The following is a 24,923-nucleotide window of genomic DNA, read 5'->3' as shown; positions in this document are numbered from 1 at the left end:
AAACACAGTGACGTATTTAGGTAGATGTATGTGTGAATAGAAAGATAAACAGGCAGACAGGAGCCTGGACTGCGGCTAAGTGGGCATCGTCCTTCTTACCCAGGATCAATTCTCTCTGAAACACTTATATATGAGAGAGAAATTAATTTCTCTTATTTAAGTTACTAATATTTTGTGTTTTCTGTCATTAGCAGCAGAATATCACTGATATCATTATTAAAAGAAATAGTCCAAAAATCATAAAGTGATGTATGGAAGCTACAATGTCATTCACAATGATAGTAGTGGAAGACGGGAATTTTTGTTGAAATGGCAGCATCACACCAAGTGAATTCAGCTGCTCAGAAGCTGCAGAAACTAGAGATATGGAATCTAGAATTGTGCAGTCAGTACTGTAGCCAATGGCCACATGTGGCCATTTACGCTGAAATTAATTAAAGTTAAAATTCAGCTTCACACTGGCCACATTTCACGTGCTAAATGGCCACAGAAAGTTCTCCTAGACAGCACTGCTCTAGATTAAGGAATCTAGAATGTTTCTCAGAATATGGTCCCAAGATGACGCTTTTTCTTTTCTTTTTTTTTTTTAATATTTATTATTCATTTTGGCTGTGCCGGGTCTTAGTTGCAGCACACGGGATCTTCGCTGCGGCATGCAGGATCTTTTGGTTGTGGCATGCATGTGGGATCTAGTTCCCCAACCAGGGATCGAACCTGGACTCCCTGCATTGGGAGCTCGGAGTCTTACCCACTGGACCACCGGGGAAGTCCCAGGATGATGCTTTTTCTAATCACTGGCAGGGCTCGATGAAAAACATACATCGCTAGGGTCACCCCAGACCTATTTAATCAGAATCTCTGACTGGGGAGCGTAAGAATCTGCATGTTAACAGGTTCTCCCAGGTGATTCTGATGCTCCCTAATAGCCAACAGCCTCTGCAGGGAAAAAAGGAGGTGAAAGTCATCTTGCATCCCTACAGGTTGGTCCATTCCATTCTAGGCTCTGAGATTTGAGAGATATTAGCAAATCAGTTCTTCAGACCGCCATACTGAGGAGAATGAGATGTGATTTGGTCTTCAATCAAGGACTGCCTGAAAAAAAGAAAAAGAAAAAAAAAAAAAAAAAAGGGAATTCCCTGGCGGTCCAGTGGTTAGGACTCCATGCTACCACTGCAGGGGGCCCGGGTTCGATCCCTGGCTGGGGAACTAAGAGCCACAAGCTGAGTGGTGCAGCCAAAAAAAAAAAAGACTGCCTGGGTTCAAATCCAGACCCCTCCACTCACATGCTCCGTGACCTTGGGCACATTACTTGACCTCTCTGTGCCTCAGTTTCTTTCTCGGTCAGAGTGCCTATAATAATGCCTTCCCTGCAGAATACAGTACCCCAAAACTGTTGCTTCTCCTATTTTATTTTCTTCAGAGCACTTAACATTCACCCATTTGCTTTGGCTTTCATTCATTCAACATTTATTGAGCACCTACTGTAAGCTGGCCACTGTCCTGAGCACTGAGGCCATTCAGTGAGCAAGATAGACAAAGACTCCTGCTGTCTGGCATTTAGAATGGGACTGCATTCTAAAGGGGAAATAGAAAATAAACAAGACAGGTACTTCCCTGGCGGTCCAGTGGTTAAGACTCTGTGCTTCCAATGCGGGGGGCATGGGTTTGATCCCTGGTTGGGGAACTAAGATCCCACATGCCGTGCAGCACGGCCAAAAATATAATAATAATAATAATAGTAAAATGGACAAGATAAAGAAGCAAAACGTGTTGCATATTAGCGAGTAGCAAGGGAGGTAGATAGGATAAAAAAAAAATTGTGTTCATGGCCAGAGGCCTCACCCAGGGTGTGATATTTGAATACAGACTTGAAGGAGGAGAGAAGAGTCACAAAGATGTCTGCAGGAAGATCATTCCCAGCAGAGGGAACAGCAGGTGCTAAGGTCCTTTGGTGGGAACGTGCCAAGTACCATGAAAGATGCTAGAGACGGTGGTGAATAGGATGCCGTCCTATCTGCAAGGTGTTCATATTTTAATTAGGAAAAAAATTAAATAAAAAAGGGACTTCGACAGTTACAGAAAGATAGAGAAGATGAAAAGGCAGAGGGCTATGTACCAGATGAAGGAACAAGAAAAAACCCCAGAAAAACAACTAAATGAAGTGGAGATAGGCAACCTTCCAGAAAAAGAATTCAGAATAATGATAGTGAAGATGATCCAGGACCTTGGAATAAGAATGGAGGCAAAGATTGAGAAGATGCAAGAAATGATTAACAAAGACCTAGAAGAATTAAAGAACAAACAAACAGAGATGACCAATACAATAACTGAAATGAAAACTACACTAGAAGGAATCAATAGCAGAATAACTGAGGCAGAAGAACGGATAAGTGACCTGGAAGACAGAATGATGGAATTCACTGCTGCGGAACAGACTAAAGAAAAAAGAATGAAAAGAAATGAAGACAGCCTAAGAGACCTCTGGGACAACATTAAACGCAACAACATTCGCATTATAGGGGTCCCAGAAGGAGAAGAGAGAGAGAAAGGACCAGAGAAAATATTTGAAGAGATTATAGTCGAAAACTTCCCTAACATGGGAAAGGAAATAGCCACCCAAGTCCAGGAAGCGCAGAGAGTCCCATACAGGATAAACCCAAGGAGAAACACGCCGAGACACATAGTAATCAAAGTGGCAAAAATTAAAGACAAAGAAAAATTATTGAAAGCAGCAAGGGAAAAACGACAAATAACATACAAGGGAACTCCCATAAGGTTAACAGCTGATTTCTCAGCAGAAACTCTGCAAGCCAGAAGGGAGTGGCATGATATATTTAAAGTGATGAAAGGGAAGAACCTACAACCAAGATTACTCTACCCGGCAAGGATCTCATTTAGATTTGATGGAGAAATCAAAAGCTTTACAGACAAGCAAAAGCTAAGAGAATTCAGCACCACCAAACCAGCTCTACAACAAATGCTAAAGGAACTTCTCTAAGTGGGAAACACAAGAGAAGAAAAGGACCTACAAAAACAAACCCAAAACAATTAAGAAAATGGTCATAGGAACATACATATCGATTATTACCTTAAACGTGAATGGATTAAATGCCCCAACCAAAAGACATAGACTGGCTGAATGGATACAAAAACAAGACCCATATATATGCTGTCTACAAGAGACCCACTTTAGACCTAGGGACACATACAGACTGAAAGTGAGGGGATGGAAAAAGATATTCCATGCAAATGGAAATCAAAAGAAAGCTGGAGTAGCTATACTCATATCAGATAAAATAGACTTTAAAATAAAGAATGTTACAAGAGACAAGGAAGGACACTACATAATGATCCAGGGATCAATCCAAGAAGAAGATATAACAATTATAAATATATATGCACCCAACATAGGAGCACCTCAATACATAAGGCAACTGCTAACAGCTATAAAAGAGGAAATCGACAGTAACACAATAATAGTGGGGGACTTTAACACCTCACTTACACCAATGGACAGATCATCCAAAATGAAAATAAATAAGGAAACAGAAGCTTTAAATGACACAATAGACCAGATAGATTTAATTGATATATATCGGACATTCCATCCAAAAACAGCAGATTACACGTTCTTCTCAAGTGCGCACGGAACATTCTCCAAGATAGATCACATCTTGGGTCACAAATCAAGCCTCAGTAAATTTAAGAAAATTGAAATCATATCAAGCATCTTTTCTGACCACAACGCTATGAGATTAGAAATGAATTACAGGGAAAAAAACGTAAAAAGGACAAACACATGGAGGCTAAACAATACGTTACTAAATAACCAAGAGATCACTGAAGAAATCAAAGAGGAAATCAAAAAATACCTAGAGACAAATGACAATGAAAACACGACGACCCAAAACCTATGGGATGCAGCAAAAGCAGTTCTAAGAGGGAAGTTTATAGCTATACAAGCCTACCTAAAGAAACAAGAAAAAGCTCAAGTAAACAATCTAACCTTACACTTAAAGAAACTAGAGAAAGAAGAACAAACAAAACCCAAAGTTAGCAGAAGGAAAGAAATCATAAAGATCAGAGCAGAAATAAATGAAATAGAAACAAAGAAAACAATAGCAAAGATCAATAAAACTAAAAGTTGGTTCTTTGAGAAGATAAACAAAATTGATAAGCCATTAGCCAAACTCATCAAGAAAAAGAGGGAGAGGACTCAAATCAATAAAATCAGAAATGAAAAAGGAGAAGTTACAACAGACACTGCAGAAATACAAAGCATCCTAAGAGACTACTACAAGCAACTTTATGCCAATAAAATGGACAACCTGGAAGAAATGGACAAATTCTTAGAAAGGTATAACCTTCCAAGACTGAACCAGGAAGAAATAGAAAATATGAACAGACCAATCACAAGGAATGAAATTGAAACTGGGATTAAAAATCTTCCAACAAACAAAAGTCCAGGACCAGATGGCTTCACAGGTGAATTCTATCAAACATTTAGAGAAGAGCTAACACCCATCCTTCTCAAACTCTTCCAAAAAATTGCAGAGGAAGGAACACTCCCAAACTCATTCTATGAGGCCACCATCACCCTGATACCAAAACCAGACAAAAACACTACAAAAAAAGAAAATTACAGACCAATATCACTGATGAATATAGATGCAAAAATCCTCAACAAAATACTAGCAAACAGAATCCAACAACACATTAAAAGGATCATACACCACGATCAAGTGGGATTTATCCCAGGGATGCAAGGATTCTTCAATATACGCAAATCAATCAATGTGATACACCATATTAACAAATTGAAGAATAAAAACCATATGATCATCTCAATAGATGCAGAAAAAGCTTTTGACAAAATTCAACACCCATTTCTGATAAAAACTCTCCAGAAAGTGGGCATAGAGGGAACCTACCTCAACATAATAAAGGCCATATATGACAAACCCACAGCAAACATCATTCTCAATGGTGAAAAACTGAAAGCATTTCCTCTAAGATCAGGAACGAGACAAGGATGTCCCCTCTCACCACTATTATTCAACATAGTTTTGGAAGTCCTAGCCACGGCAATCAGAGAAGAAAAAGAAATAAAAGGAATACAAATTGGAAAAGAAGAAGTAAAACTGTCACTGTTTGCGGATGACATGATACTATACATAGAGAATCCTAAAACTGCCACCAGAAAACTGCTAGAGCTAATTAATGAATATGGTAAAGTTGCAGGATACAAAATTAATGCACAGAAATCTCTTGCATTCCTATACACTAATGATGAAAAATCTGAAAGAGAAATTATGGAAACACTCCCATTTACCATTGCAACAAAAAGAATAAAATACCTAGGAATAAACCTACCTAGGGAGACAAAAGACCTGTATGCAGAAAACTATAAGACACTGATGAAAGAAATTAAAGATGATACCAACAGATGGAGAGATATACCATGTTCTTGGATTGGAAGAATCAACATTGTGAAAATGAGTATACTACCCAAAGCAATCTACAGATTCAATGCAATCCCTATCAAATTACCAATGGCATTTTTTACGGAGCTAGAACAAATCATCTTAAAATTTGTATGGAGACACAAAAGACCCCGAATAGGCAAAGCAGTCTTGAGGCAAAAAAATGGAGCTGGAGGAATCAGACTCCCTGACTTCAGACTATACTACAAAGCTACAGTAATCAAGACAATATGGTACTGGCACAAAAACAGAAACACAGATCAATGGAACAAGATAGAAAGCCCAGAGATTAACCCACACACCTATGGTCAACTAATCTATGACAAAGGAGGCAAAGATATACAATGGAGAAAAGACAGTCTCTTCAATAAGTGGTGCTGGGGAAACTGGACAGCTACATGTAAAAGAATGAAATTAGAATACTCCCTAACACCATACACAAAAATAAACTCAAAATGGATTAGAGACCTAAATATAAGACTGGACACTATAAAACTCTTAGAGGAAAACATAGGAAGAACACTCTTTGACATAAATCACAGCAAGATCTTTTTTGATCCACCTCCTAGAGTAATGGAAATAAAAACAAAAATAAACAAGTGGGACCTAATGAAACTTCAAAGCTTTTGCACAGCAAAGGAAACCATAAACAAGACGAAAAGACAACCCTCAGAATGGGAGAAAATATTTGCAAATGAATCAACGGACAAAGGATTAATCTCCAAAATATATAAACAGCTCATTCAGCTCAATATCAAAGAAACAAACACCCCAATCCAAAAATGGGCAGAAGACCTAAATAGACATTTCTCCAAAGAAGACATACAGATGGCCACGAAGCACATGAAAAGATGCTCAACATCACTAATTATTAGAGAAATGCAAATCAAAACTACAATGAGGTATCACCTCACTCCTGTTAGAATGGGCATCATCAGAAAATCTACAAACAACAAATGCTGGAGAGGGTGTGGTGAAAAGGGAACCCTCTTGCACTGTTGGTGGGAATGTAAATTGATACAGCCACTATGGAGAACAATATGGAGGTTCCTTAAAAAACTAAAAATAGAATTACCATATGACCCAGCAATCCCACTACTGGGCATATACCCAGAGAAAACCGTAATTCAAAAAGACACATGCACCCGAATGTTCATTGCAGCACTATTTACAATAGCCAGGTCATGGAAGCAACCTAAATGCCCATCAACAGACGAATGGATAAAGAAGATGTGGTACATATATACAATGGAATATTACTCAGCCATAAAAAGGAACGAAATTGAGTCATTTGTTGAGACGTGGAGGGATCTAGAGACTGTCATACAGAGTGAAGTAAGTCAGAAAGAGAAAAACAAATATCGTATATTAATGCATGTATGCGGAACCTAGAAAAATGGTACAGATGAGCCAGTTTGCAGGGCAGAAGTTGAGACACAGATGTAGAGAATGGACATATGGACACCAAGGGGGGAAAACTGCGGTGGGGTGGGGATGGTGGTGTGCTGAATTGGGCGATTGGGATTGACATGTATACACTGATGTGTATAAAACTGATGCCTAATAAGAACCTGCAGTATAAAAAAACAAACAAAACAACTAATACTAAACTTTCATTGGGTTATTTGTATGGAAACATGTTAATATAAATGTTTCAGACATTACATGAAATTTCTAAAAATCTTATATTTGTATTTGTATGGAAATATGTATGGAAATATGTTAATATAAATGTTTCAGACATTACATGAAATTTCTAAAAATCTTATATTTGTACTTGTATGGAAATATGTATGGAAATATGTTAATATAAATGTTTCAGACATTAAAAAAAAAAAAAAAAAAAAAGGGACTTCCCTGGCCGTCCAGTGGTTAAGACTCTGTGCTTCCAATGCAGGGGACGCAGGTTCGATCCCTGGTCGGGGAGCTAAGATCCCACATGTTGCGTGGTGCAGCCAAAAAAAAAAAAAAAGTAAATATTTTAATTAGGGAGAAGTAGACCGATGTATATTACACCGCCAGGTGGTAAGAAGGTGAGGGGCTAGATAGAGGGAAGAAGGTGGTCAGGGCAGGCTTCTCTGAGGAGGTGGCATTTGAGCGGATGCCTGAAGGAGCAGATGAAGGAAGCATGTGGGTATTTGGGGGAAATTTATTGACTCTGGCCTGGCCTGTGCTTCTTCCTCCTCGCAATCCCAGCGAGGGCTCAGGTTTCCAGAGGTTGTCTTTGAATGGCTGGAGGAAGGGGAATTCCGATGGGGGGTGTGGGTCTCAGCTTCTAGCCACCGTCTGCCCCACTCCTTCTCGTTTCCACTAGCTGCCCTAGCTTTGTGCTGGTGTTGCTGGGCGGAGCTTCAGCTTGAGGGCCTGGGTTCCCCATCAAAGCTCCAGATCTATCTTCAAAGGAGCCGCTGGGCCCTGTGCCTGTGGGCAAAGGAGGGAGTGTCACTCTGGAGCCGAGCTAGGGACCCACCTTTCAGCTGCATCCCAGCTGGGCATATCCTGGATCCTGGTGATGCTGGTGGAGGCTGGCAGCCCACACTCCTCACTCCTTCCATGGCCAAGAGGGGTTTGAGGATCTTTTCTCTGGCCCAGTGGTGGAGCTGGCAGGATCTAGAGTCAGCCCGCCTGAGTTCAAATCCAGACAGGCACTACCCCAACCTGCTGTGTGACCCTGAGCCGCTCACTTAACTTCTCTGAACCCACATCTCCATAAAAGCAGTTTATAGTAACTCCAGCCTCCTGAGGATTCTGTCTTCCTGCCTGGAAAGTGCTTGAGGAAGGTGGGCCATTCCTTTGGGGAACACTGTGCTTTAGAGGGGTATCTGGGCCCATGTCTCCCAAGACCATCTCTCCAGCTCCCCAGGAGGGATGTGTACTGGGGATGAAGAAGGGGGGGCCCCCCCCCACCCCCAGCCAGGCTCTTTCTTTGAAGGATAGCACGGAGGTCCTGGGCCTAATTAATCACTGGGAGGGGCCAGATAACTGCCCTAGGGAGAAAGTGTTGACCCTGTTTTCTCAGAAGCCACTGCAATCCTGTCTCTGGCTGGGCCAGGGCTGGGGGCACCGAGGAAAGGCTGGCAAAGGATGAATTGTCTGAGCAGTAGCCACCCTCCCCTGTCCCCTCCACCCCCAGCCACAGGATGCTAACGGGGGAACTGCCACCTTAAGCCTAGAAAGACAACCACCACCAGAAAGAGACATTGAATCGTTTATTGGCCTGGGTCTCAGGCATGAGGGGCATCTGGGGAGCTGTATGAGGGGAGACAAGCCCCCAACTGGCTCCTTGCCCCCACAAAGATCCCCTCTCCCAGCCTTTGCAGTCATGAGAAATCACTTTGAGGCGTGAAGTTTCCTTTTCCAGGTAAGCTGCACCCCAGCTCTCAAGTGGGGATATAAGCAAGGAATTACAAAGGAGTCTGTGCGGGGACCAGACCCCTCTTTGGCAGTTTCAACACAGACGTGAGGAGACAAAATAGCATCCATTCTGGGGAAACAGGGTGAGCAGAAGGGATCACAGACATCACACACACAGACACACACAGACACTGACAGACACACATAAATATACGTTTGTACCGCAATGTCCCTTCCATCTGTCCACAGAACTTAGCAAAGTCCTTCTGAAGCGGGCAATAGGAGGGCATCCCACAATTGTCCTCGGCACCCCTACCCGCATGCTCCGTTCAATACAACCTGAAAGGAGGCACAGCGGGCTCAAGGCTGCCCTGCCTTATGAGATCTGGTACCTCGGCTGGGTCTGGAGGTGAGAGAGTTTGGGGGTGGTTGTTTTCTGGGGGTCTGGGGCCCTGTACCAACAGCTCCCCTAGAACTTTCTCCAATTCCACCCTGCCCCACTGGGAGGCCCAGAGCCCTCTTCAGGCCCCCAGACCGGTTTTTCCAGCCCTGGGTGATTCCTCTGTGCCCCAAATAGTGCAATCGGCCAATGAGGTCTGAGAATGGGGGTTAGTTCCCCACCGCCACGTGGTTTCCTGGCATCTCACTCACAGAGTCAGAAGAAAGGGAAGAAGTTGCCAAAGTGGCAGCTGGTGAAATTTGGGGAAGCTGTGGATTTGAGCCCCGCAACTGTTAGCCAGGGCCGCCCAAAACGGTCAGGGAGGAGGTCTCCAGCCCCTCAGGACAGTGGTTCTAGGGAAGTGGCCTCTGACGTGGCCAAGAGAAGGTGGCAAGGGGGCTAAATTCAGAGAGGGGAGTCAGGCACAGGGCGGAGGGTCAGACTGCCCCTGCGCTGTGCTCCTCTCGAGCACCTGCCTGCTGTCACCTGGGCTCTTTCCAGGTCTGCCCCCCGCCCGGCCCTCCCCACGATCCAGTTCCGAAGAGGTCACTCCAGCCACCTCGCTGGCCTCCAGGACCCGGCTGCAGCTGTGCCATCCAACTGGTCAGTGCCTCAGTCAGCCATCCCAGGTGTGAAATATCTTCAGCATCACCCAGGTCTATGGAACGGGGGCATCTTGCTTGGCAGCCCCATGTCTCTGTCCCAGGGCACCCGGTACCTCTCCATGGAGCCCTCTGCTGCGGTGGCCTGGTCGTCAGCCCACTTGCCCCTCAGACCATCGTGTTGCCCTCCAGAAACGTGGGCGACGTGGGCATGTGTGTGCCCCTCTCCAGGGAGCTGGAGCTGCGGAGAGGCAGGAGGCGGTGGCCCGGGGTCCCGTCCCGCCCCCCTTGCACCCCTGCTGCCCGCCGCCAGCACTGCAGCGGCCGTAATACCTCCCGCCTCAGGTCCCGGCTGCGCCATGTGTAGATGACAGGGTTGAGCAGTGAGTTGAGGGTGGCAAAGGCAAAGAAGTAATGGGCCTGGTAGAGGACAGGGCAGGCCCGGACAGGACAGGCATAGTCCAGGAGGAGGATGCTAAAGGCGGGCAGCCAGCAGAAGATGAAGACGCCCAGCACGATGGTGACCGTCTTGAGCAGGGCCAGTGTCTGCGGACCAGCCACGTCGGCCTGGCTGGAGCGGACCACACAGTAGATGCGGATGTACAGGGCTACGATGGCTGATAAGATGACCGAGAAGATGGTCACCACGCAGAGGACGTAGGGCTTGGCGTAGAGCGGCAGGACGGTGGAGCAGGCCTCCAGGTGGCCCAGGCAGTTCCAGCCAAGGATGGGCAGGCCGCCGAGAACCAGCGAGATGAGCCACGAGGCCGCGATGAGCAGCAGCATGCGGCAGCTCTTGTCGCTGCCGTAGAGCTTGACCTTGGCGATGGCCACGTGCCGCTCGATGGCGATGGCCAGGAGGCTGAAGACAGAGGCGGAGAGCGTGATGAAGGCAGAGCCCTCACGGGCGAACCACTGCACGGGTGTCAGCCCCAGTGTGACAGAGCCCGAGAGCAAAGTATTGGCTATGAAGGCCACGCCTGCCAGCAGGTCTGAGGCAGCCAGATTGCCCAGGAACAGGTACATGGCCGAGTGGAACTTGCTGTTGCGGGCAACCGCGATGAGCACCAGCAGGTTTTCCACCACGATGGCGCAACAGAGGATGATGATGAGGGCTGAGGCCACCTGGCGGGAGGGCGTCTCCTTCGTGTCCAGATTCTCCTTGGTGTAATTATAGTGTTCCTTGACCTTGCTGGAACTTAGGTACTCTGAGTACACGTTGCCCATGGTGGGGCTTAGTAGCCGGCTGGGGCCATGGGGCTGTCAGAGCTGCAGAGAGAAAAGACAGATAGACAGCTCAGTGCCGTGGCTGCTGCCTGGGTTGACTCTGGACGGCTGTGGTTCAAGTCCCAACTCTGTCACATGAAGTCAGAATTATCATCATCTCTGCTTTACAAATGGGAAACCGGAGAGGTCAATTCACTTTCCCAAAGCCTCAAAGCTAGTCAGTGGCAGAGCCTCAGAGACCCACTCCAAAGCCTCTATAACCTCTAGGCTACAGTGTCTTTCAAAGGAACAGAAGCTCCCCCAAAGGGCACGAAAGACACAAAATGGACTTCCGGAAGCCTTACCCACCTACCGAGAGAGGGAGTCTTAGCCAGGACCTGGAGGGATTGTCTCATTTCTTGAAAACACGGGAGCCTCGGGCCTCATGCCACCTGCCAACCTGGGTCAGTGAGATGCTCTCGCTGATAGCACCATCCTCTGCTCATTACCACCCACTGCCCTGGATTTCAGGTTGGGTCTAAGCCTAGAGGCCATATGTGTTCCCAAGATAAGGTCTTGGGGAGACACCTGAGGTTTGAGCATCACAGAGGTCACGTCATCTTCAAGGACTCAGACCTTGCAGGCAATCCAAGGTTCAACCCCACTCCACCTCTGACACGCTGTGGGATATTGTGCCAAGTCACTCAACACTTGGCCTCTAAGTCTCAATGGCCTCATCTGTGCAGTGGGGAGAAGAAAGCCCACTTCAGAGGGGTGATGGGAAAATCCTGTTGAACGATACACGAGGCACCCGTAGCATACAGCAGGCACTCTATAAATATTAGCTAATATTATTAGCTTCCCTCTTCCTGCCACACCCACAGCTAGGGACTAGGTGTTCTCTTCCCAGTCTTTTGGTAAGGGACGTTGAGTGAGCCAGCCAGGCAAGATTCCCAACAGCCTGTTCTCATCAGCACCATCTAGCCCTGCCCTGGGACAGAGGGTCCTAGCAGGGTGGGCAGGGCGCTGGCACCCCCCTCCCCAGCCAAGATGAAATCCAGATGTGAGGCCCCTGGAACAAACAGGGTTGAGTCCCGGCTCCCCAGTCACATCCGGTGCAGGGAGCCTGGGAGGGGGTGATGGGATGGGGGAGCCACAGGAGACCCGTCTGGGAGGTCCTGGCTGGGAGGATGGGGCAGCTGTGCGAAGCCATGTGAGTGGTGAGGGGGCGTGAAGCCCCGCGGGGAGGGGGGAACGGTATTCGGTATTCGCTTTCATGAAAGCCTGAGTCACCCCTCTCTCAAGGAAAACTGAGCCGTGGGGGGAAGGGCTGGGAAGATGGGCGTGGGCAGAGAGGGTGAGAGGCCGACTTCATGGCCTCCCCCCAGCTTGGTAGTTGGCGGGGGGGGGGGGGGTCTCAGAGGAGCTGGTGCAGTGTTCGCCTTTCACGAGGGGCACAGGGGAGCCAGGAGGAAGCTCCAGACCAGCCTTTAGTTCAGTGGGGGGGGGGGGGGCCGTGGGAAGAGACCTCCCCAGGTCCCTGGAAACACGCCTAGCAAGGACCACGTGCACGCCAGGAGCGCCAGGAGCACCGTTCCAGAAAAGGCTGGTTAGGCCGGTTCCCAGTGAGCTTGGGAGTGATGAGGGGCTTCCGGGGTCGTCCAGCCATCTCAGTCCCGGACACCCCCTCAGAGGGGGTGCCCTGGCTCCTGGCCCGATAGAGACAGCTGCTGCCCCTGGGCGAAGGGACATCCGTCCTAGTTTGGGAACAGAGAAGGGCTTGTGCACATCCTCAGGGACTGTCGCCCCGCCCAGATCGCCACACAGAGGCTCCTTGTTCCCCTGCCGGACGGGCCCCAGTCGCCCCGATGCCCTCTGCCCGTTGTAGCCGGCTTGGCCCAAGTCTGGGCCTTACCAGACCGGCCGTCGGGCCAGAAACAGCCCGCGCCCTGATTGGCTCATTTTCAATTCCAGGGCATTGAGCAATTCGCCTATTGGCCTGAGCTTTCCATCCTCGACATTCGATTGGCCCAGTTGGGGGCGCTCTATGGCTAGCACTACTGATCTGGTCCTTTACAGGCGGTTGGAGCTCACTTCTTTCCAGGACATTATTAAGACTGTGTGGATGTCCCCGGGGAGAGTTTGAACCACAGCCTGACCGCTGGGTCACCCCGACCAGACGCCCCCAGGCTGCCCTGGCCTACTGCCCCTCCTGGGGATCATAATTGAGAATCAAGGACCCATCGCAGGTCTGGGAAGCACACTTGCTGGTGGGCTAGGAGCCCAGGGTGTGTCCCAAGGCCTCCCCCTCCACCGCCGCTCAGACCCCTCTCTTGTCTGGCAGCCAAGAGAAAGATTTATGGCCGCTTCCTAGATAAATAAGAAATGGTTTCAGGACTTCCCTGGTGGCGCAGTGGTTAAGAATCCGCCTGCCAATGCAGGGGACACAGGTTTGAGCCCTGGTCCAGGAAGATCCCACATGCTGCGGAGCGACTAAGCCCATGCACCACAACTACTGAGCCTGCGCTCTAGAGCCCGCGAGCCACAACTACTGAGCCCGTGTGCCACAACTACTGAAGCCTGTGCGCCTAGAGCCCGTGCTCCCCAACAAGAGAAGCCACCGTAATGAGAAGCCTGTGCACCACAACGAAGAGTAGCCCCACTCGCCGCAACTAGAGAAAGCCCGCACGCAGCAACAAAGACCCAACGCAGCCAAAAATTAAATAAATAAATAAATTTATAAAAAAAAAAAAGAAAGAAAAATGTTTTCAGCCCTGTACCCCAGGGACTGACCAAAATGTCTGTCTTCTTCCCTGAGGGGAAGATCCTCACTTCGGGCAGCCTCAGGGGGGGGTGGTTATTAGAGAAGGGGAATCTGAGGCCCACAATGTCTCCGTCTTCTCCACTAGGACCTTGCTTAAGGCAGGTTCATGCTTCCCAGAAAGAGGAAGCAGGGTCTGGAGGTTGGGGCTGGCACAGTCACCCCCAGGCAGACACAGGCCTTTCCTGCTTCCCCTCCCTGTGTCAAGCTCCCAGGCCTGGCTAACATAGGACCTGACTCCCTCCCAGTCAGTAGCATCCCTGGGCTCAGCATTGGGGAATGGCCAGGCCTGAAATGGAGCAAGAGGGACAAGTGACAGGGTTTGGAGGGAAGGGAAGTGAGACAGACCAAGACTGTTCAGGGGGAGATTAGGAGAGTAGAAGGCAAGAGGAAGCCTCAGTGGCTTCCAGGAGCCCCTCCCCCAAGTTCCATGGAGGCAGGCCCTGTGGTTACTGTTCCCCTGGGCACTCCCTGGTCCCATGCCCCATGCCCTAGGGCAGCCCCCTAGGCTTGGTTTCCCCTCAGTTGCCCTCTACACTGCCATGCTCCATGCAGCATCCAGGGGGAGCTTTTACATTTATAGCTCCACTATGTCACTCCTCAGCTCCAAATTCTTCCATGGCTCCCCACTACCTAAAATGGCCTGGCCCCTGCCCACCTCCCCTCCTCCCACTCTCCCCCAGGGTCAGTCCACTCCAACCACACTGGTCTCCGACGTGTCAGCCCCGTTCTTACCTCAGAGCTTTTGCCTCTGCTGTTTCTCCACCTGGCATGGCCTTCCCACAAAGCCCTGAACGACTGTCTCCCCATCTTTCAGATTTCTGTTTGGTGGCCTCCTCTAACCACCCAGCTATCCTAGCCGCCTTCCCTAGGCCCTTTCGACCACAGCATCTTTTTATTATATTCACAGCACTTGCCAGTTTCAGCAATAATGATTGTATTTCTTGTTTTCTGTCTGTTTCCAGGGTAGAATGTGTGTCAGAGGACAGCAACTAAGTCTGTTTTCACTCCCTGGAATGACGCCTGGCATACAGAAAGCGCTCAGAAAACGTGGAGGATGGATGGATGGATGGGTGGGTGGGTGGGTGGGTGGATGGATGGATGGATGGGTGGGTGGGTGGGTGGATGGATGGATGGATGGGTGGGTGGGTGGGTGGATGGATGGATGGATGGGTGGGTGGATGGATGGATGGATGGGTGGGTGGGTGGGTGGATGGATGGATGGGTGGATGCATGACCGAACGAACGAGGCCCCAGTGGGCCCCCGAGGGCGGAGGCTCCTAAACTCAGCCCAGGCCCAAACAACAGCAAGGGAGGCTGGAGACGCCCCTGGTCCGCTGGGAGGCCACCCCCACCAAGCGAAGCCCAGCTGGGCGTCTCCTTGGAGACGGCGCCACGACCCGCCCCCGCCCTTGGGCTGCAGTCTCGGCCTCCTTATCTGGCGGTGGAATGCACGGTATCCACACTCGCTGCCTCTGGGGCCGCGCCTCCTCTCTCCCGCGACAGCCACACGCGGGTGACCCACACATCTCCAAGTGGGGGTGGGGGCCTCCTCTGCGTCCAGCCAGGGGCCCAGCCTCGATATTCCCAGAGGACTGGGGAGGGGTGGGGAGAGATCCCAGCAGCAGCTGCACCGCGAATGCCGCACGCGTGTCGCACCACGCGGGGGACCGTGGGCTCAGCGCGTGGCGCCTGGAGCATCCGATTAGGGCACAGTCGGGAGAGGGGATGGAAATCCCCGGGTGAGTCAACTCGTGCCAGAGGAGTGGGCGAGGTTCCCACGCTTGGCTGGGCCCGGAACCACGCGGGGTCCGCACCACGGGTGCCCTCACCCACTCCCCATCCCCGGGTCCCAGGGGAAAGAAGAGACGCCGGAGCCACGCAGTCAGGTTCACTTTCCTTCCAGAACAAAGCCACGACCCCGCGGGGGGACTGGAAGAGACGAACTACTCGGGGAAACTGAGGCAGAGGACCAGATGTGGAGGAGGTGGGCAACTGCCTTCCTCTGGGGCCCCGCCCCTTGGCCTGGAGGTACTGCGGCGCGCGGCATCTTTCGCCTTCGCCCAGCCGGAGTCAGCAAAGAGGGGAGTCCTCCCCTCCCCCATACACACTCCCCAAACCCCCGGTCCGGGGGCACGCCATCCAGCCTCCCAGTCTCAGGCCGAAAGCGCTCGGATTCCGCCTTCTCCTCGGGGCCAACTTCCTGCCGCTGGAGAAGGCGGGGAGCTCAGTCTGGGGGTTCGCGGCTGAGGCAGTGGGGCCTCCTGGGGTCGTGGAGAGGGCGCACGATGACCACTCCCTCGATGCAGCAGGAGCACGGGCGGCGCGTGCGCGCCCGCGACGCCCCCGACCCCTGGCCCGCGCCCCTAGCTCCGATCCCGCGACCTCCGGGGACCAGGGCCCTCCCTTTCTGCTTCCCCCTCGCCACGCACGCTCACCTGGCTAGGCCGACCCGGGTCCTTGCCCTGGCCGGAGGGGCTTTGGCGTCTGCGTCCCCGGGACGGCCGCGGCTAGGGCTGGGACTGCCCGCCGGGCTCCTCTGCGTCCCGGGGCTGGGGACCGGGGACGGAGGGGGACCGGGAGAGGCGCCGCCTCGGCCCCCACTTGCCCCGCCCTATCTCCGCCTCCTTTCCGGCGGCGGCAGCAGCAATGAATTCCAGATGTGGCCTGCCCAGCGGGGCGCGCACGAGGGCGGGCGGGGAGGAGGCGGGCGGGGAGGAGGCGCGCGGGGTCCCTTTGTCCGCACCCCCACCTCCAGCCCTGCCCCTCCCAGCCCCCACCCGTGAGAAGCGGTCGGCGCATGACGTCACGCAGCCTCGTGCTGTCCAGTCACTTCTGGCCAGGTGACCTCAACCTGAAACGACTGTCTTGGATTGCAGATGTACTCTTGGCCCATCCCTGGGAGCCTGGAATTGGAGGAGCGCGTGGAATCCCCTTTACTCAGCGAGGAGCCACGAAGCACCTACTGAGTGTCAACACAACAAATAGGCATTAAGTGCCCACTGTGTGTTCATCCAACAAATAAGCAAGTTCCTACTATGTGCCAGGCCCTGCCTCAAAGAATGGATTGGTTTTTGCCTTGATAAGGCCCCAGAATTCAGGCGCTGGCCCCTCTGCCCTAGAAGACTGGGAGCACCCAGAAGCTTCCACTGCCTCTGTCAATCGATTGCTGTCGCTGTGGTTGACCAGCAGGCCCAGGTTGAGTCCTGCCTTTCAAGTTTTGAGGCCCAATCTTCTATCCACGTCTTCTTTTTTTTTTTTTTTTTGCCGTGGCACGAGGGATCTTAGTTCCCCGACTGGGATGGAAACCGTGCCCCCTGCTATGGAAGCGTGGAGTCTTAACCACTGGACTGCCAAGGAAGTCCTATCCAGTTCTTTAGTTTCCCTCTTTTCCTCACTCAGCTTCTCCTGGGCGTAGCTGGGTGCCTGGCTGCAGAGATGAAGCACACCTTCGCTCACTGATGCGCGTGCGTGACATCCGTGACTACACGACGTGCCCCGCACTCCTTCAACAAATGTTTTTGGTGTGCCTGCTGGGCACAGCGGTGAACAGAACAGGAGAAAAAAGCCCTTGCCTTCATGGAACTTATGTTCAGGAGGGTACTGTTTGTGAAGATGAATACATAATCTGCTTATATGTTTACTTCCCACGTACAGTAAGCACCTGCTATGTGCCAGATACCATACTAAAAGGCTGGAGATAGATCGGGAAACAAAACAGATAAAGCTCCCTGTTCCAATGGAGTTGATGTTCTACTGTATGTGCTCAGAATATCCAGAATATTGCAGAAAGAAGAAACTGATAAACTTCCTGGGTGAGGAACTGAAAGATAGGGGACAGGGGACAGGAGGGAGGTAGCTTTCACTCTGTGAATCCTTTTGCGCCTTTTGACTTTTGTAACATGTGCCCTATTCCAACAATAAATTAAATTGAAAGTTAGACTGATACCCAGACAGTGCAAGAAAAAGGAGGGAGAGGGTATTATCTATCTTCTATCTATTTTTTTTTTTTTTTTTTTTTTTGTGGCACCACGTGGCTTGTGGGATCTTAGTTCCCCAACCAGGGATTGAACCCGGGCCCTCAGCAGTGAGAGCGTGGAGTCCTAACCACTGGACCACCAGGGAATTCCCTATATGTATATGATACTTCAGTGAAGAGTGTTGAAAAGCAAAATGACAAAAAAGTGTATCTGCACTCCCATGTTCATTGCAGCATTATTCACAATAGCCAAGGTATGGAACCTAAGTGTCTGTCAACAGATGAATGGATGAAGATGTGAGATATATATATATATATATATATATATATACACATATATATATATACATATATATATGTGTATATATATATGTATGTATATATACATACACACATATATATACATATACACACACACAATGGAATATTATTCAGCCATGAGAAAGGAAGTCCTGTCATTTTCAACAACATGGATGAAACTTGAGGGCCTTATGCTAAGTGAAAAGAGTCAGACAGAGAAAAACAAATACCACATGGTATCACTTTTATGTGGAATTAAAAAAGAAAAAGTCAAACTTACAGAAACAGAGAGTAGGAAAAGTGGTTGCCAGGGGCTGTGGTGGGTGGGGAAATAGGGAGAGATTAGTAAAAGGGTGCAAACTTTCAGTTATAATAAGGTCTGGGGATCTAATTTACAGCATGGTGACTACAGTTGGTAATACTGTATCAAACAATTGGAACTTCTGAGAGAGTAGAACTTAAATGCTCTCACATCCACAATGAAAAGATAAATATGCGAGGTGAAGGATGTGTTCATTAACTAGATGGGGGGAATCCTTTCACAATGTATACATATATCCAATCACCTGTATGTACACTTTAAATATCTTACAATTTTACATGTCAGGGATACCTCAGAAAAGCTAAAAATTTTTAAAAAATTGTGGATGCTTAAATCCCAGACAATGCAACCAATTTAAAAAAAGGGAGAAGTTCAGCACACTCTTCTGTATGCATATTATACTCCATAAACAGTGTTGAAAACAAAACTTTGAAAAAGGAAATTAAAGTCGATCCGTTTATGCCTATTAAAAAGTAAAATTGGAGTAGTCTTGATATGAAACTGTATTCAACACGTTAAGATGAAAAAAGCACAATGCAAACCAGTTGCTTGCTTGCCTGCCTGCATTTCTGGGTATATTTATAAGGGCTGTATAAATACACACACATTTGCCTGTGGACATACAGGCCATCTCCAGAAGGGCACAAGACACTGTCACAGCGGTTACCCCCAAGGAGGGGGACTGGGGGGGCAGGGGAACAGGTGAGAGGGGACCAGACTTTTCATGGTGTACCCTGGGGGTGGGGCGGGGGGACTGTTTGAAATTTTTAGCTCATATTACCAATTCAAAATATTTACAAAGACATGAAGAATCAAATCGAAGGTAACAAATCGCCAAACTTCTATTGTAAAATTGTTCCTGTAATAATAATAATAACAAACAGTATCAATAATATAAATAAACAATAACATTGTTAATAAACATCTATGCTATTATTCAACGTGTCGCTATGAAATAAATTTGTATTAAGAATAAACATATTTAAGTTATTAATAAGGAAATGAATATTAAGAATCAATATATTAATGTTACATACAGGTATACAGCATATATATTTATATAATGCAACATAGAATGCTCTGTGCCAGCTCTGGTGATACCTCGTTGGTTTCTGCCATCCAAAACTGACAGTCCAATGGAGGAGACCGAAAAAACCAGCATGTTCTAACACAGGGTAGCAGGGCTTTGATGGGAAGATAAGAAAAGCCAGAGAGTGAATTCACTCCTTTTCCTGAGCCAGATTTCAGTGTCCACTCAGCTCCGGGCCAGATCTTGGGGTCCAGTCAGACCTCAGCACAACCTTACCGAATCCTCTGCCCAAATGAAGTGTGGCTGTACAACCTCTAGAAACCAGGTGTTCAACCCACAGAGGACAAAGTGCTAAAAAAACTGGGTCCTCTCCTCGCCAGAGAGCTATCAGAGCGGAAATCTAAGCCCTCTCTGAGGATCTGAGAGCTGGGGAGGAAGTGCCCCCCCCAGCTTGCCTTGGCTGGCTCAGCAGTTTGCTATCCCCTCAGGGACCTGTGGAGGGGGGGGTACTATCAAGCCTGCAGACATATCCGGCCGCCTGTTAGGGGGACCATGGCTCCTAGACAAAGGTGATGTCCCCGGGGATACACAGATACACCAGCAAGCCACTTCTGCCTCCCCCCCTCACCTCCCACTTCTGGGGTAACATGAGGTCTCCACTGGGTCGGCTGAGGGAACGGGCTAGAGAATTGGGAAACACTGGCATAGACGCCCTGATGGTCCGGGGGGGTCAAGGGGAAAGGTGAACCCTCCCTAGGGGGGATCCCTGAGTGAGAGAACAGCAGAAGAGGAAGGAAATGGGGCCCTTTCCGTGGGGAGCTCCCAAGCAGGGGAAAAAGAAGAAAAGGAAGAGGCTTGGAGCAGCCTCCGCTAATTACAGGGCCACTGACAAGAATGGCTAACACTCACACGGACAGATTGTGCTGGGTGCGGCTCTATGAATCCTCCAACCCTAGGAGGTGGGTATTATGATTATCGTCATCATCTCATTTTTTTAAATAGACTTTATTTTTTAGAACAGTTTCAGGATCACAGCAAAACTGAGCAGAGCTAATTCCCTGGTGGTCCAGTGGCTAGGATTCCATGCTTCCACTGCACGGGGCACAGGTTCAATCCCTGGTCGGGGAACTAAGATCCTGCATGCCGCGCGGCATGGCCAAAAAAAGAGAACAAAAAAGAAAAGAAAAGCAAACAAACAAAAAAAAACCCCAAAACAAAATTGAGCAGAAAGTACAGAGATGTCGCATATATCCCTTGCCCCCCCCACACACATAACCTCCCCACCGTCAACAGCCTCTACCAGAGTGGCACATTTGTGACTTATTTTTTTTTAATAAATTTATTTATTTATTTATTTTTTGGCTGCATTGGGTCTTCGTTGCTGCACGCGGGCTTTCTCTAGTTGCAGTGAGCGGGGGCCACTCTTCATTGCGGTGCACAGGCTTCTCATTGTCGTGGCTTCTCTTGTTGCGGAGCATGGGCTCTAGGCACGCAGGCTTCAGTAGTTGTGGCACGTGGGCTCAGTAGTTGTGGCGCACGGGCTTAGTTGCTCCGCGGCATGTGGGATCTTCCCGGACCAGGGCTCGAACCTGTGTCCCCTTCATTGGCAGGCGGATTCTTAACCACTGCACCACCAGGGGAGTAAGCATTTGTTACTATTGATGAACCTACACGGACACATTGTTATCACCCCAAGTCCATGGTTTACATGAGGGTTCACTCTTGGTGTTGTACAGTCTGTGGGTTGGGACAAATGTATAATGACACATATCCACCATTATATCAATAGTATCATACAGAATAGTTTCGCTGGCCCAAAAAGCCTCCGTGCTCTGCCTATTCATTACCGCCCCCACCCGTCCTTAATCATTGGCAGTCATTGATCTTTTTCTGTCCCCATAGTTCTGCATCTTCCTCACCCCATTTTAAAGATGAGGAAAGTGAGGCACACAGTCATGGTAGGATTTGAACTAGAGCTCTCTGCCCTCTTTTTCATCCCAAGTCCCAGACCCAGTCCTGCCGTGGGGACGTCCCTCCCAATTCCTCCCCCATTGATTTGGAATAGAAGGGCAGTGGTTATCACTGAGGACCACGTCGGTCGTTGGTGAGATGTAGAATGTTCTCCTCTGTAGTCCAGAGGTGAAGGAAACCCTCTGACCTCCGATCCCAACCCACCCCAAACTTTGTGAACCCCCCCCCCCCAGTTGATGAGGTCTGGGACTGTCCTCCATCCGCTCTGGGCCTCCACTCTCCCCCCACCTCCAGCTCTCAGGTTTTGGCAGGAGGAACTGCACAAGGAGAAGTGTCTGAGACAGGTCCCAACTTTCTCAACATCACCCCAGGGCTCGGGGGAGGGGCCCAGCTGCAGAGAAGCTTTCCAGATGCTGATCTTGGCAGGCAGCGGAGCTGCAGCGGCCTTGTTTCGTCCATCCATGGGCTTGAGGCCCACTTTCAGCTTCAGGAATGGGGTGGGGAGGCTGCCGGTGGAGGCCAGTCCCTGCCACGTCTGCACCAGATGCAGTTTTAGCCCATTGAGCCTGGGAAAGGTGGGCTGTCTCTTCCAGATGAGGGAGACATACATAGTTAGGGGAGAGGGGAACCCCAAAGGCCCACTTCAGCCCCCCTCCAGCATAATAATAACAGCTGACACATATATCATGTGCCTGTTACTGTCCTAAGCTCTTTGCAAATATCAGCCCATCAAAAGCTTACAACAGCTCCTTTAACTAAGGGATGAATAGACACACTGCAGTTTATCTTCACATGGAAGACCACTCAGGCAGATAATATTTGAAACCTCGAGTTCTGAAAGGAACAAGCAATATAGAACAACATGGATGAATCTCACATGCATTATGACGAGGGAAAGAAGGCAGACACAAAAGACTATATACTGTATGATTCCATTTCTATGCCATTCTAGAAAAGGCAAACTATAGGGACAGAGAGCAACCAGTGATTCGTAGGGCCTGAGGGTGGAGGGAGGGGTTGACTACAAAAAAGCGTGGGGGAATTTTTTGGTGATGGAACAATTTTGTATCTTGATTGTAGTGGTGTTTATATGACTGTATATGGTTGTGGAAACTTGTGGAACTGTACACTGAAAAGGGAAAACTTTATTTATTTTTAATTGTACCTTAAACAAAAGCCCCTCACAACTGCCCTACACCAGTAAAAGTCCACTTAGGATAATAGACATATCTCAAACAGAGGGGCTTTAATACAGGGGTTGGTTACCTAGATGAGAAACCAAAGCATGGGAGGGGTGAGACAACTTGCAAATTAACAAATAGGGAGACCATGTCCAGTGGGAGATGCTGTCAGAAGCAGATGAGGAGAACTACCCTGGCTTCTCCTATCTTCTCGCCCTCCAATCTACCCTCAGTGCCTGCCATTGGCTAAATCTGGGCACAGAAGGCAGGGGACAAGAGGGCTACCCTGTGCAGGGGTCAGCCCTTAGCCATGGGGCAGGGACAGAGCAGGGAATGGGTGACCTGAGGGTACGCAGGTGCAAGGCTGGCACAAAATATATGAGGAAGGGGTGATTATACCCCCATTTTACAGAGGGGGAAACTGAGGCCCAGACAGCCCATGTGCCCTACCCAGGGGTTCAAGCCCTGAGGGGGTCTGACTCTCTGCCAAAACCCAGGGGGCTGTTTCTGCGCCTTTTTTTCTGCTCCACGCACCCGCTTTGACGCTGAACTGAAGGGAACTGAAGGGAATGGAAACATCTATGCAAATCAGGCCCGTCCCTAGGGGTTGGGGGAGAATGCCTCAATGGGGACTCCTCCTCCTCCTCACACGCTTGGCAGTTACCCACAAACTGAGCTGCAAACAAACACACAGCAGATGTTTTGGCAGTTGATGGGGATGTACTTTAAACAGCTCCCCCAAAGAGGTCAGACCGCCCCCCTATCAATCCTGCACTCATACCCTGCATCTTCTATCTGAAGGTTGCCCCCCAATATTCCAGCCTTGACTCTGGCTTTTGTGAAAACCCTGGAACAGTGATGGGGGGCTAGGAATGGCCAGATGTTGGGGGGCCCTCCAGCTTCCAATATATGCTCCCTAAATTGCTATCATGCCCGTGGCCAGCAAAGACCCTCTCTGGGCTGCAAGGCTGATGCTGGCCCACTGGGGACAGAGGTCACCTACAACTGAGCCTTTGATCCACAGGAATGGGCTGGACACCTCGACCTTTGACTCCACCCAGGCTTGGGCCAAAACGGTCAAACTTTGAGCCTCGCAGTGTGAAGGTCTCGAGGTCATTACCTCCCTTTCATTAAGGCTCACAATCAATAATGCCAGTGGGGGAACCGTATGCAAACTGCTTTCTCTACATTCCATTTGTTCAATTACTATGTATTGAGAACCTTCTAGGTGCCTGGCACCCTTCTCCTTCTTAGCATGGGGGCCCAGCAGTGAAAGAAACAAAGACCTCTGTCCTCCAGGAGCTGACGTTCTAGTGGAGGAGACAGACAAGAAGCAGGATAAATAAGAACATGATGTCATCTGTTAGAATGTGGTGTAAGTTCTGGAAACAATGACACTGGGAAGGCAGATTAGATATGTGGGGTAGGAAGGGACTGTGGTTTTTAGACCCAGTGTCACCTGAGAAGGTGACATTTGAGTAAAGACCTGAAGGAGATGAGGGAGTGAACCATGCAGATATTTAGGGGAGAGTGGTCCATGTAGAAGGGACAGCCTGTGCAAAGGCCCTGAGGCTGCTGTGAGATTGACAGGTTCTGGTGAGAAGACCAGTGTGGCGGAAACCACGGAGAGATAGAGGGGGACAGTGAGAGGAAGTGAGGACAGGTCCTGCAGGGCATCGTGGGCTGCAGTGAGGACTTTGGCTTTTGTTCTAAGGACTTTGGCTTTTGCTGTAGGAGGCATGGAGGGTTCTGAGCAGAGAAGGGACGGATCTGACTCAGGTACTTACAGGCTCCCTTTGTGGGGGTTGGGGGGAAACACTGTGGGGACTGAGGATGGAAGGAAAGAGAACTCATCCTCCACACAGCTCAGTAGGGGAGAGTTTGTGTGTGTCCCACCTACCAATTAGGGCCGAACTCTGGAAGTGCTAACCACTTGCCCAGGGACACCCAATCAATTAGCAGCAGCCCCTGGATTTGAACTTGTGTCTATATGACTCCAGTGCCATTGGGTAAATAATCATTCATTGGGTACCTTATGTGCCTGTGACCTCAGGGGGTTACAGATCTTGAGACCCAAGAGACAGAGAGGGAGGCTCTGTTTCTGGTAATACCCCTGCATTAGGATGATGAACAAAGGAATTCACTCAAGAAACATGTATTGAGCGCCCACTGTGTTACAGGCACTATACTGGTTGCAGGGAACAAGACAGAGCAAAATTTCTGCCAAGAGGGGGA

At 49.3% G+C, this 24,923-nt stretch overlaps 1 protein-coding gene across 2 annotated transcripts; it reads right to left on the bottom strand.

Annotated features, from left to right (window-relative positions):
• Positions 1-7,267: 7,267 nt before the first annotated feature.
• On the bottom strand, positions 7,268-16,563 carry S1PR2 (sphingosine-1-phosphate receptor 2). Of its 2 annotated transcripts, XR_014241417.1 has the most exons (3): positions 16,344-16,563; positions 9,836-11,147; positions 7,268-7,904 (listed from the first exon to the last, which is right to left on the bottom strand). XR_014241417.1 is itself a non-coding variant. In XM_082380595.1 (2 exons), exon 2 carries the CDS (start codon positions 11,103-11,105, stop codon positions 10,047-10,049), a length of 1,059 nt encoding a protein of 352 aa, XP_082236721.1. In that variant the 5' UTR covers positions 11,106-11,147; positions 16,344-16,563; the 3' UTR covers positions 8,680-10,046. The 2 variants fall into 2 exon arrangements, 1 of the variants encoding a protein (XP_082236721.1); XM_082380595.1 differs by lacking the exon at positions 7,268-7,904 and having other exon boundaries at positions 8,680-11,147.
• Between the last annotated feature and the right edge of the window lie 8,360 nt (positions 16,564-24,923).

The sequence above is a fragment of the Balaenoptera borealis genome, assembly GCF_965194805.1.
Source record: "Balaenoptera borealis genome assembly, chromosome: 2".
Taxonomy (NCBI): domain Eukaryota; kingdom Metazoa; phylum Chordata; class Mammalia; order Artiodactyla; family Balaenopteridae; genus Balaenoptera; species Balaenoptera borealis.
Note: the sequence above shows the minus strand (reverse complement) of the source record. Positions and strands in the feature narration are given on the sequence as shown.

What these genes read in the sequence shown, in the direction of transcription:
- S1PR2 (XM_082380595.1), bottom strand. Translation starts at nt 11,105, where the DNA reads ATGGGCAACGTGTACTCAGAGTACCTAAGTTCCAGCAAGGTCAAGGAA.